At 39.9% G+C, this 13,794-nt stretch overlaps 1 protein-coding gene across 6 annotated transcripts in view; it reads left to right on the forward strand.

Annotated features, from left to right (window-relative positions):
• Positions 1–11,221, forward strand: part of RAPGEF2 (Rap guanine nucleotide exchange factor 2) — a 195,329-nt gene extending 184,108 nt beyond the window's left edge. For 4 of the 6 annotated variants that reach the window (XM_063335391.1, XM_063335393.1, XM_063335392.1 and 1 more), the window contains 4 exons: positions 2,228–2,453; positions 4,063–4,622; positions 7,180–7,485; positions 8,726–11,221. In XM_063335391.1, coding sequence (XP_063191461.1) covers positions 2,228–2,453; positions 4,063–4,622; positions 7,180–7,485; positions 8,726–8,751 — 1,118 coding nt within the window. In that variant the 3' untranslated portion in view covers positions 8,752–11,221. The remainder of the gene's footprint in view (positions 1–2,227; positions 2,454–4,062; positions 4,623–7,179; positions 7,486–8,725) is intronic. The other 2 variants (XM_063335396.1, XM_063335395.1) reach the window with 1 other exon arrangement.
• The last annotated feature ends 2,573 nt before the right edge of the window (positions 11,222–13,794 follow it).

Here is a 13,794-nt window from a genome sequence, read left to right on the forward strand (position 1 = left end):
GCTTAAGATATTTGGGATTCAAATCCCTAATACACGACATTTTACTAGCAGCCTGGTTAATTATTTAAACAATGTATATGCATATTTGAGGAATGCTATTACACATTGGAGCTTTCTTGACTGACTTCTTCTTAAGTGACCTCATAGAGTTATTTTTTTAGAGTGAATTTAGGATTTTAAAGGGATTTTTTTTAAGCCTGTTTGTTTTTTCATTGTACTTGTTCTGGTTATGAATTGACAAAACAGAGAATGAAGGCATTTTCCTGTAGCTTAAACAAACAAAAAACCAGTCCCTTTGGCAGTATGATAGCCTAGTTGTATTGCAGATAGCTTCTAAGTTGTCCTTTTTTCAGAATATCATAAAAGTTCAGTTTAACTGTTACATAATGTAACATTATGGTAAAATACATATTTTGGGGTTGAGTCCCCGTGGAAGTTCAGAATGCTAACTAAATGAGTATGCTGGAGACTTCCCTGTAGCAATAACTTTCCCTAAACTGCACAGGGACTTGAAACTGATGTGTCACTTTTTCTACGTTCTTATCAAATGGATAGCGAAGCCCTTTTCTTAATGTGGTAGGTGGCCGCGCCGATCAGTTGAGGCCTTATGGCTCCAGACTAATGGACTTAACCAGTTCCTCCTCTCCTCTTGGAAGGGAGAACAGTAACAAGAATAACAATTCACCAAGGGCCTCTGGGATAGGTGGGGCTTATGGAAACAAAAAGGAAAACATAAGCCCAATTGGATAAGCAGAGATCTGAAAAGGGGAGAGATGAATATGGCAAGGAAGTACAAATGCCTATTCAAAATCTCTATTGAAGTGATATTTGCCTCAGGTTAGATGGAGGAGGATGTTATGCAGAGAAGACCTCAAGTCCTTGCAAGCTATCATCATGATTTCTCCCACATACTGCATTAGAAAAGAGTGAATTTATGTAGATACGGTCAGGCCTGTGCATTTCTTGAAAAAGGAATTGGGATTCTGTACTTGGCTCATAGTGGGAAAAGTACTTTATTTTTGTAAAAAGCAAATCATAAACATATTTATTAATTTTAAAAAAATCCTTGTTTTGATGGCAACGTGAAACATGGTATCATAGAATCATAGAATTGTTAGAGTTGGAAGGGACCTTAAAGATCATCTGGTTCCAACCCCCCTGCCATGGGCAGGGACACCTCCCACTAGACCAGGCTGCTCAGAGCCCCATCCAGCCTGGCCTGGAACACTTCCAGGGATGGGGCTTCCACCACCTCTCTGGGCAACCTGTTCCAGTGTCTCACCACCCTCATGGGGAAGAACGTCTTCCTAACGTGCAGTCTGAATCGACCCATCTCTAGTTTTAATCCAGAGATGGTATGTTCTTTCAGACAAAAAGAGTAGCAAGTGAACCGGGATAGATCAGTTGAACTCTTCTTGACACTTATGGGTAAACTGAAAGGAAATGAAAACTGCAGTTACTTGTGGATTATGTTGTTTAATGATCTTTAACTTAGCTGGCAAGAGCATTCAGCACAACTTTGTTTAATACTAAAACAAAAGCTGAACAAAACCTCTGTGACACGGTTTGCAGATTTTATCTCAGTCTAGCGGTGTCAGTGCTACCTCCAAATGACGGTATAATTCTGGTAATATATGCTATTTGAAATGTAATTAGTTAGCCAAGTACCACAAAGAAAGCTTGAAAATCTGGCCCTCTCAGCCAAGATACGTAATAAGCAGTCAGCCCAAACATCTGTGCTTCATATTGTATCTGCTGTTCATCTCTGAAGAGTAGCTTTGCAGAACATTAAAACTGTGTGAGAGGGTCTCTTGGATTACTTTAAGGAGTAATCTTGTCCAGGGCATCTCTTTCATTCCAGTCTTGGAGTCAGTGCTTATGTATAGGCAGTTTTTTGAGAAGTGAGGTTTCCTAATGCAGGGATACAAGAATGATGATGCATTTGAAAATAAATTGGGAGAGGTGGGCAGAGAAGGAAGGTGAGCAGTTGGCTTCCAAATGAGAAGCGCATGTTCCCACAATCTTAAACCTCGAGTTAATAGACAGAATACACAGTGTTGTACAGTTCTGCTGCGTATCTTTCTGTCTTTTGCAGTGCTGCTTCTGTGAATAAAATGTAACCGTAGTTTTGATTTACTATGGTAGCAGTAGTAAATATTGCCGGCTGCCTGGCAATAACTGAGCAGGCTACTCGGAGAGTCTGATTAACGTGACGTTCCCTTTGCAGGCTATACTTTGGCTCCTAGTGGCACGGTGGATAACTTTTCAGATTCTGGTCACAGCGAAATTTCTTCCAGATCTAGTATTGTCAGCAATTCCTCTTTTGACTCTATGCCAGTCTCCCTGCATGATGAGAGGAGACAGAGGCATTCTGTCAGCATCGTGGAGACAAACCTCGGTGTGGGAAGGATTGATAGAAGAATCATGATTGAACCAGATCAATACAGCTTAGGGTAAGCATATTTTTTTATTTGTGCTTACTCACATTATAATTTCATATAGTGTGTGTGTGTGGCATGTATATGTATATTTGTTCATGTAATTTTCCCTGTATCTCTCTCAAATATTTTTTTCTCCCCTGCTCTTAAAACCCGCTATTTCAAGGCTGATAATGCTCCATTTTCTGACAAGAAAAGGTTTTTCACTCCTGAGTGTGTGATGAGGTCTACAGCTGTAAGACTTCACCTCAATAGACTTTATCATCTGAGTACTTAGTAGTGCTGTAGATTATCCTCTTTATGGCAGACTAGTATCCCGGCCTGTTTTCTAGATGGGGAATTAACTGAATTAGATGAGAAATTATTCATACAATTATTCAGTGATCAAGCTGAGAGCAGAAACAGCTAGTAATTTTCCAGTCTGTTTCATAGAAAAGTGCATATTTATCTAACCCAAAAATATTTTACCCCAAATATCTCTCCTAGTCAACAGTAATTGGAAGCTAATATTTACATTAGGCTGCTGGTTTTCTAGGTAATTTTCTAGGTAATTAACTTCTGTAATGGTGGGGAAGCTAGTGCTGTGAGGAGTTCTCTAAATCTCTAGCAGTGAGTCTTGGTCTGAAAATAATTGTAGCTCTGGCTCCTATTTAGTCTCAACTTTCCTGAGCTGTTATTTGGATGCTTCACTCCTTTGAATGGTTTGAGGGCTTTTAGTCCTGCGGGGTCTGTGGATGGCAGGCCTGTTCCAAAACTGGTATACTTCAGCTTTGGGAATCCCAGGCTATGCAAACTCTTTAATCAGATCTCTTAAATATTTGGAGGAGCAGGGTGCCAGTCTGCAGAGCAAGCTGCCCTGGAAGGAGAAATCCCAGGAGCTCGGGTAGCTGCTAAACAAAAGTGACACTTTGTCGGTTTTCACTGCTGCTGCATAAGTGATAGTGTCAGGCTTACTTAATTGCTGAAAGGCTACGGAGAACATACTTGCTCTACAAAGTAGCATGTGTTTCCAAAATTAAGGTTTAAGTATGTTTCCATTTGCAAGAAATATCAAAAATTTTGCTTTCAGAATTTCCGAAGCTGAAAAGAAACCCGAAAAGCTGAACTTGAATTTTGGCCACCTCCTGCTAAAAATCTGTTTCTAACTTCTGATCCTTTGCTTCACGTGTCTGGAAAAGCAGTAGAAACCCTATTTATCACTCTCTTCCCCTTTATGTATGTCAATGCAATTTGCCTGTCTTAAAGGTCTGCTGCAAAGTTAAGATTTTACCTTTTGAAATCACTCCACTGAAGTGTTAAGTTTCATCAGAATATCTATCCAGTAATTGTGGTGTTTTTTTTTTTTTTTTATTGAGGATGAGCTTGAAAGGAAAGTGTTTTATTCTCAGAACTGAATTAGTCATTAATGTAAAAAATACTTAATATAACTTGCACCAAAACCTTCAATCACAGAATTGTAGAATGGTTTGGGTTGGAAGGGACCTTTGAAAGGTCATCTTGTCCAACCCCTCGGTGCATTTGCTTTTCTCTTGACTGTTGAGTTCTTCTTCTGTCTTGTAAATGATCTCCAATTCCAACACTGGATTTATTTTTTTTTTTTCCCCCCTCTTCAATGGGCATCTAGCTCATATGCCCCGCTGTCAGAGACCAGAGGCCTGTACGCTGGAGCAACGGTGCTTTCTTCTCCTAGTACAGAAGAACTGTCACAGGACCAGGGGGACAGAGCTTCACTCGATGCAGCTGACAGTGGCCGTGGTAGCTGGACTTCTTGTTCAAGTGGTTCTCACGACAACATACAAACAATACAACACCAGAGAAGCTGGGAGACTCTTCCTTTTGGACATGCTCATTTCGATAGTTCAGGCGATGGGGCAGGACTGTGGGCCTCGGGCAGCCATATGGACCCGCTGATGTTCCCCGATCATGGCACAAAGTATGGCAGGCAAAGTCAAGGTAGGGAGGGCCTTGATCAAGCACAGTCCAGAGCAAGCTGGGCATCCTCAACAGGATACTGGGGAGAGGACTCGGAAGGCGATACAGGTACCATAAAGCGGAGGGGTGGGAAGGATGTTTCGATTGAAGCTGAAACCAGTAGCATAACATCTGTACCAGCAGAGGAGTCGAAGCCAGCTCCCGTGCCCACTCACATAGCAGTATCACCAAGTAGTACCAAGGGGCTTATTGGTAAGTTAAGTTTTGTTTACCGTCAAGTATTTTAATCGATTTGCCTGTAGTTCTTTGTATTATTCTGAAACTGCATTTCTTCTGTCTGGTTTGAATTTTTTTTTATTTTTTTTCATTTTGAAGCAAAACTAAACATTTTGTAGTCTCTCTCAAATTTTACCTTTTAACTGTGCATTTATTGCTAGGGAAAGTATCACGTGTTGTTGATTCTCAGTTCTGGCAGCTTCTTTGTGTTTCAAGAGAGCCTGCCATACGTCAAAAAAACTAGCTCAACTGCTGGACAGTGTTTTGAGAGGTTGATGTATTTAGGTGTCTGTTCTGAAATGTGAATTCCTCTTCACAGTCAGGCTCCACATTCTATATTTAGATATCTTAATAAGTGGCCTGATTTTTTTAGAAGCCTTTTACTTTATACATCTGTATGACTTGTCTGGTGATTATGAATATTCCTTACTTCTGAAAATGGGGTCACTTTGTGCTTAAATACTAACTGAGATGTTTCTTTGGACTGATGAAACTGAAGAGGTTCCTAAGAAATTCGAGCTGAAATACATTTATAATCATTCAACAAAAAAACCCCAAACAGATAATATATAAATTAATATGAAAGTACCTTTGGCAGTGCTTGACATTTTTCTCATACTGTTGCTTCTATGCATCCCAGTCCTTGGGCCATCCAAGACCTCTGCATTTTTGCTTATTTCTTTCCTTTCATTCCCCTTCGCTTTGCCTTGCTTCAGGTTAATATGAACAACTATCTAAAAGCCGTTTTGCACTGATACGGCTGAAAAAGTCTGCCAGATTGAGGTCATGCTGAGACCACTGTGATAAACGGCTTTTCCATTTTCTGCCCAAGTATATTGCTTAGCAAAGGCCCTTTGCCTCAAAGCCTGGGTGCAGATCTGAATCCCTGAACTGTGAAGAGGAGGAAGCTGTTCAGTTCAGGACTCCGGGCTCTGATTCATGCCGCTCTCTGATTTTACTCATTGAAGCCCTTAGTTTCCACTAAAATGTGCAACAAGCCTGTCCAAACCTGCCTTTCAAGGCAGTGCTTTCCACTACGTTTTTAGAGACTTAAGAGAATGTGAAAGTGATCTCAAAATTCAAGCCACACGCTTCCATGCGCTTCGGTACTATTGACTAATTCTCCTGCAAATGTAACTCTGCATATCGCCCCAACAGATGCCACTATTTTTACATGGTTCTTATTGACTGAGTAGACATTGATCTCTTGCAGTATTTCAATAGATTTTTTTCTACGTAATTTCTTCTCCGTCAAAGTTACTTTTCAGAAATCTTTGAATAAAATTTCTCAGAAACTTCTTCATGCTGGTTTGTTCAGTTAGAACAATTTGTCCAAGAAAAATACTTAGATTCTATCAGAAACTATTTGGTTCTGTTATAATACCAAGGCTTTACTTTTGGTCTATAAAAACTCAGATCCAAGCATCACCAGTCCATTTTAAGCTTGTACTGCCCTTTCACTCAATTCCACACTGCATAATGCAGGGTGATGTTGTCATCGCCACTTGGGCAAGAATATACAGGGTGTGACAAGCTGTGGGAGAGTAAATTGCCTGTGTCAGTGGTTTATCCTGCTGTGTGTGCCTTTGTACTGTAAGTTAAGTGTTCACGTGTTAAAGGACTAGACCCACAATAAGTGTTCAGTATCAAAGCCCCAGCTGACGTCTTTAAGTACATAACTCCAAAACAGAGAGTCATGCCTCTCTGCTGTGTGTCCCTGCGGATGCTTAAAATTCTTAATCGCTGTTTTGCCCCTTGAAGTTCTCTGCAAGTATGCACAGAGTTAAGCCTTGTTCAGGTAAACAGTTATGCCTCAATGAGGTCCATCTCCTATGTAAAATCATATTCAATCATTGTTCTTATGGGCATACCTTCAAGTTTTCATTTTGCAGAGAATACAACTGTGAGAGCAGCGGGCAGTAACACACACAGAAAGCACGAAGCCCACTTCTCTTCCTTACCTTTTGGAATTGTAGCTTATGTCTCATTTAGTAGTAAGATTTGTAGGAAGAAATAATTTATCGGGTGCTTTCCTCCCCCCCGCCACCTCCTCCCCACCAAGAGGCTAAAAACAGAAGAGATGAGCTCTTAGGTACAAAGCCCATCTTCGGGATTAAGATAGTCATGCTTCGGGGGAGATGTCAGCATTCCTGATGTTTGCCGCTTCTGTGGACTCTTGAGTCTTCCACGTTACTTTGATCAGTGTACATTTTATTCTATACGATTGATGGAATAGCTTCAGTTGCTAAGTTTGAACAAATTCCTCATGTAATTTGGTGAATTTTATTAGACTAGTGCCTCACTACTGGAAAAAATAGCTATGTCCTGTGTATGCTGTATATTCTACACTTTCTTTCATGGTTTATTTTTCAAGACCTCATTGTCTACCATGTGGTAGTTAACTTTTGTCCTTCGCATTTTCTCCTCCTGGGCTGTTGTGTTGGTTGATGTTTATTTAATTTTCACTGTTGATTTTCCTTGGAGCAATTTTCCTCTTACTATCTTTTATAATAATCTGTTGTTTTTCCTGCAGCACGAAAAGAGGGTCGATATCGGGAACCACCCCCAACTCCTCCTGGTTATGTAGGAATACCTATTGCTGAGTTTGCAGAAGGTGGCTCCCATCCAACCAGAAAGCCTCCAGATTACAACATAGCAGTTCAGAGGTCTAGAATGGTGGCACGGACATGTGAGACTCATGGGACGTCAACTCCGCAGCAGCAGTCGCATGGCCATTCAACTAGCAGGCCTGTGAACAAACCCCAGTGGCATAAACCAAATGAGTCAGATCCACGTCTTGCTCACTATCCGTCTCAAGGGTTTTCCACAGAGGAAGATGGTAAATTTCTAATTGTTAGATTTTGAGTGTGCTGCATGCAGAAATGGTCAATGCTTTCACAGACACAAAGCAAATTACCCAAATGTGTTCCGCCATAGAAATTCTTGCCATAATTTGAGCTCTCTTCTGTCTTTCAAAACTTGCTCTTTGTTAACTTTTTGGAAGGGGAGGAATTCTGTTCATCCAAAATACAATTTAAAATTTGGAATCTAGGTCCACCTGAATCTTGGACAACCAAGCAGTTGGCTTAGACAGCTTCTCTGGAGGTGCCTGTGTTCACCAGGTACAGTCCTGTCTGCCCTGAAAGTTTCCAGCGTACCTAATGGTTGGCACTAGCCACGTATTTAATGGTCAAAAAAGTATCCAGGTCTATGGAATACCAGCCCATCCGCCCCACAGAGCGTTGCTGGTCAAGTTTATTTGGATAGTCACATTCTACCTGAAACTCTTACACTGTGGACACTGGGTCTTCCAAACCAACTGCTTCACATAACGAGCCCGCTACCCTTTTGCTAGCTTGCTTGCCCAAGCGTGTCTGCATCTTTATGCTTTAGCTCAACTATAATGATAGAAAGACTACGTAGACATAGTCTTTCTGGTTTTTCTATGGAGTGCGAGCGTAGCTGGATTGCATCTTTAGGGCTAGATGCTCAAAATTTAGGCAGGGCGGTGCCCAAATCACACATTTGAATGCTTTGTTTTGCTTAATGATAGAAAGGCTAATGTTCCCTCCCTAACTGCTTAGTTATTAAAGTTTTATGTGCAGGATGAACTCTGTAGTTGAACATGATGGAAAAAAATTAAGTCTACCTTAATCGAATTGCCTCAAACTTTGAGAATTAACGTGACAGAGAATTGTAATTGTTTCTACCAATGATGACTAAAGCTGCACTAAATTTTTATGCAGTCTTAATTTGAATAAATCACAGATATATTCAGGGGAAAATGTAAGACGTCTCTATGAAGCTATTGGATATCTAGGAATAGCTGTTGTGTTCCTCAAGCGGAGGAACTGCATCTAGCTCGGTTATAGCAATTGTCTTATTTTCTTTGAGAACAAAATGACAAAGGAATACTTGTCATGAGACATGAAATGGACAGGTACTTAGATTCTTTTAAAATAAATGCCTAATACAATGAAATGGAAGACACGTGAGCACAGTACAGGTTGTTTCATTCAGTAGCAGTCTTGTTCTATATGAACTAAATTCTATTTTCCCCTATCCTGTTGTGTTTGCAGAAGATGAACAAGTCTCTGCGGTCTAAGACTTGGGCTTTTCTGGATCCAGAGTGAGCCACCTTAAAGGAGAGCACAAGAAGACGTCCCTAGAATAGGAGCCTTGGAACTATAGTGAAAGGATGGTGGACCTATTTGCCTCCTTCCCTGCCTTAAAGCAGCATGGGGCTTCTTCCTCCGCCCCTCCCCCTTCTGTCCCCTCTCCCCTTGCATGTGAAATACTGTGAAGAAATCGCCCTGGCACTTTTCAAACTGTGTTGCTTGAAATGCACAGTGCAGCAATCTCCAAGCTACCACTGTCGCTGTCTGCCACATCACACAGTATCATTCCAAATTCCAAGATCATCACATCAGGATGATTAACTCTGGCTGCACTTCCCAATGCCTGGAAGGGTTTTGTTGTTGTTGTTTTTTTGTTTGTTTTTTTAAATCTTCCTTTTAGATTTTAATCACAATCCTAGCACTTAGTCTCATTGGGATAATGAGATAAGCTAGTTGTCGAATTACATTTGGCCTTTAACCTACAAAGAGAAAAATGCATTGAAATCCTTCAAGGAGGCAGTGCTTATTTGCTTGTTTACAATGCCTTTGTTACGATTTTGTATGTTTGCGTTTCGGAGATCAAATACTGCATCTGCATAGTAATTACAGTATTATTTCATACCTGTAAGTAGGGTTGCCAGCCTGAGCTCCTGGGAAGAACATTGCTATCACATGGCTGAGCAGGGCAGAAGGGAGGGCAGAGGTTATGGGATGCAGCCTTTCGGGGATGCAGCCTTTCCTTGACCGTCTCTCACTTCACTCTTAATGTGCCCCACCCTGGAATCTTCAGAAGTTTGTAAATGAGAGCGTTAATGGCATCCTCAGCCGTTAATGGCATCCTCAGCCGGGTGTAGTGTAAATGCAGAAACACGTGCTTGCAACTGGCCGGTAATGGAAGAGGACACTGTGTGTCTCATACCTGTGCCTTGCGGAACACAGGATGGCATGCTGAAAAAGAAAGTGTCCCATTCTAATGAGACGGACAGCAACCCCACCTTTAAGTTATATATTATTTTTATTTTTGTTTGGTTTTGTTTTTTTTTTTTTACTATATAGTAGTTATATTAAACGAAAAATTAACTGGATAACATTGCAGTGAAGGCACGTTGGGATGTCACAGCTCGTGTCAGCTGTTAACACTGATCTAATAACCTCCATCTATTGACTTTGGCATTAGGGGATAAACGAGCCTTTAAGTAATGAAAAATAACACGTTTAGATTTGCCAGCCTTTGCAGAACTAGTCACAACTGTTAATGGCTTCATGGAACACTGCATGTGTAGAGAAGGCCAATGTGTAGCAACCACCTGCTCACAGCTGCTATTAACCCTATAATGACTGAAATGACCCTCCCCTCTATTTTTGTGTTGTTTTTGCACAGACTCCGGAGAAGTGAAGGCTGCCAATCCGAGTAGTACTCAAATGTGAGGAACTGCTGGTCTTGGATTTTTTTTTTTTTCCCATTGAACTCAGCTGATCATATTGATCAGTAGATAAACGTAAATAGCTTCAACTTTTAAAGATCAAATTGCAGTGTTTTTTCACTGTATCAAACAAATGTCAGTGCTTTATTTAATTCTCTCTCCTGTAATCATAGCTTTTGTCTATTTGCTTATATATCACATTGTCAATTATGCATTTGTAATTTTACATGTAATATGCATTATTTGCCAGTTTTATTCTGAAGGCTATGGACCTCATGTGCATATAGAAATACAAAATCCTAGCTCTATCACAAGTTGCACAAATGTTATATAAGCATTAAGTAATTGTAGACCATAGGACTGCTAATCTCAGTTCGCTCTGTGATGTCAAGTGCAGAATGTACAATTAACTGGTGATTTCCTCATACTTTTGATACTACTTGTACCTGTATGTCTTTTAGAAAGACATTGGTGGAGTCTGTATCCCTTTTGTATTTTTAATACAATAATTGTACATATTGGTTATATTTTTGTTGAAAATGGTAGAAATGTACTATGTTTATGCTTCTACATCCAGTTTGTATGAAGCTGGAAAATAAATAAATATAACATTAATGAAGTCCATATTGATTCTTATGCATTTTACATGTTCCACATACTTGAACAAATTTATGAAAAAATTTTACTTCTCTGTGTATTAATATTAAAGGGACATTGCCAAGCGATGTGGGCAAGCCATTGGTGTGGAGTTTTTCTTAATATACAGTTGTGTTGCTGATACTATTTTTGAAAAGTTTGCTGTGTGTACTGTTGAATGAGAATGACTGATACGTTGTGCGTCCCTGGCAGAAACGGTGGAGGTGCCGAAAAAGGAGTTCCTATTGGAATGGTCTCAGGTATATAGAGAATGTAAACGGGTTTAAAGGAAGGATCGTATTGATTTGATATTCTGTATGGTGTAAAAGTAAGGAATGTGTGTTGTAACATTTAGGTAGGGAGAAGTATGGAAAGTGATACAAAAGAAGGTATTTCAAGTAATAAAGATCACCCAATAGCATCCCCGGTAATAAAAGTTGACACTAATTCAATGTCAAATCTGTGGATTTTTTTTTTTATTCCCAGACGTTAGATTCATTAGTTTCAGTAATATGCGGAAGACTGGGTTAAAATGTCACTGCTAAAGCCATTATCAGCTATATCCCATTTAGCTTTAAAATGCTTGACAGGCATTGTTTCTAAATCTAAAATTAGCTCGTTGCAGAGAGAAGCAACAAAAGGCTCCGAATAGATTTAATTCTCCCTAACATAATTCTAGAAGCGTTCCTCACTTAAACTACAATCATACGCAAGTTAAAAATAATTGAAAAATATAGGACTCGTGTAAACATTCTCACTTCATCACTGGAATCTGTAGCACTGTAAGAAAAGAAATTACGGAGAATACTAGATTTGTGTGTGGGGTGTATGTGTGCGTGCGCGTGGAACTAATCTCTGCTAATCTGTGGCTAATACTTGTTGGGCTCATTTCAACGCGCTAGAGAACTATCGTTGTTTCTGATGTTAGTAGAATGAAAGTACGTTTTTACATGTCTTACCTGCAAATCTGTCCTTTGGTAATGCTAAAGGTATGTCGTTAGGGAAATAATTCCTCTTATCGACCTGTGAGGTATGTGAATTGTTGGCACGCTTGTCGATTTTCTTTTTTTTTTTTTTTTTTTTCCTATATGTTTGGTATAGTGTTGAATTAGGCAGCATTCCCTTCCCTCCCATTTATGTATTTAGTATTACTGTATTAGTATTTTTAGAACATACTATGTAGAGACATCCTCAGTGCTTATTGTCCAATACCCATGGCTTAATTCACTGTGGATGGGGAGATAAAGAACAGTTCACGCAGCAACCGATTCAGTAGAAGTAACGGCCTTGCTGTGGTGTGACGACTTAGGAAACAGATTTGATAGCTGTTCTAGTACGCGTAATGTGAATTTTGTACTCATTGTGTGGCTGCAGCAAGATGCGGACAAGTTAAACTACCAGTTGCTGGGATTTGGTGTTGCCTTAACTAAAATTGCACTGAAACGCTGAAACCGAAGGAAAATTTTTGTCTGAAGAAATGTCACTCAATGATTTGTTCTCTTTTATGAGTTTTTGTTGTTGTTGTTTTGGTTGGTTGGTTGATTTTTTTACTGAAACTTATTGAAGCGGAGGCTACTTCTTTATGCAGTGTATTACGCATTGGAGTCAGACATAAAAGTTGCAAAAGCTGAGGTGTTGAAGGTACCACTTTAATGGATTAACCTTGGTCATCTGGAGAAGCACGTGTGTTTTACAAATCTGAGACTATAGTATTTGGTCCACCTAAAGTGGGGAACAGTGTCACCACTTTAAAACAAAAACTATTTGCTTCAAAATGAGTAGGAAATGTACTAAAGTCCCAGACCGCCCGTTCGATATGGATTGTACATTAGTTCAGACAAAATCAACTCTGGGGAATGCAAATAATGACTTAATTACACGTATTAATACTCCTATGTTACTTGGTATGTGACAAAACATCAAAAAGACTTTTGTGGACAAAGATTATATATCAGCAACAGCCTAACATCCACTAAGTAACACGGATCTCTTGAGGAAAATATGAACATTGTTAAAATTACTCTGAAAATTGACCCCCTCAGGAGAAAGCAGCCACCTGAGATGATTAGTGTAATTTGGTCACCTATCCCTAGATCAGCCATTAATGAAGCGTTAGACTTTTTGCATCTGGAAATGGCATGCTTTGAGAGAAGGCTGGGAGTGAAAGTAGGTTTATTACTCACCTAAGATGGAGTAAACTACTTTGTTTTCCACACCACTGAAAATGCAATAAATGAAAATGTGTAGGTTTTACTAGAATACAAAAATCCTTAAAGCTCTGTCTTGCTTATATGAAACGACTATTTAGGATGCAGTAGATATGCCCTGGGAACCAGAATATTAGCTATTCTTTAGATCCATTAATTGTCATAATTGTATCACAGGAACAAGCCAGGAAGCTATAAACCTTGAAGGCACTCAACTACTAGCAACCATCAACTGCATAATCTAAACTATTCTCATTTGGTTTGCCTGGAATTAAACTCATACAGTGACACTTAACAGACGCGGCTGCATTCTTCCTGCAGAGAAATGAGTAATGACTCTGTTCTATCTGTCAAGACTCAGTCTGTGTTAATTAGAAGTGCTGGCTTCTCCTTAAGTGTAGAGTTGTCTACCTCAGCCTTTTATTTGGCGACACTCTCTCATGGCTTGACACGCTTAGTCTTGCAGTTTGGAGAATTTATGTAGATATTTATTTATTGGTGGGTCCTTCAATGGGTAGTTTGGTAGTCCAACCTCTGAAAGCAGGAGCACTTTCTTTGCAGGACTGTTCCCCTTGCTGGCAATTGTGTACACACACACACCCCCCCACACCCACCCACCCCCCAAAACATTGTATACTAATGCAGCATGCACTTTATTTTTTTACTAGGTTCTCTGCACTGGAAAAGAAGCCAGTACAGCATTATTTAAAGGCATTTGAGGGGTGCAGTTTGTAAATCTTTTTTTCACTGAAACTTCCACCAG

This window comes from Chroicocephalus ridibundus, chromosome 5 (assembly GCF_963924245.1).
Source record: "Chroicocephalus ridibundus chromosome 5, bChrRid1.1, whole genome shotgun sequence".
Taxonomy (NCBI): domain Eukaryota; kingdom Metazoa; phylum Chordata; class Aves; order Charadriiformes; family Laridae; genus Chroicocephalus; species Chroicocephalus ridibundus.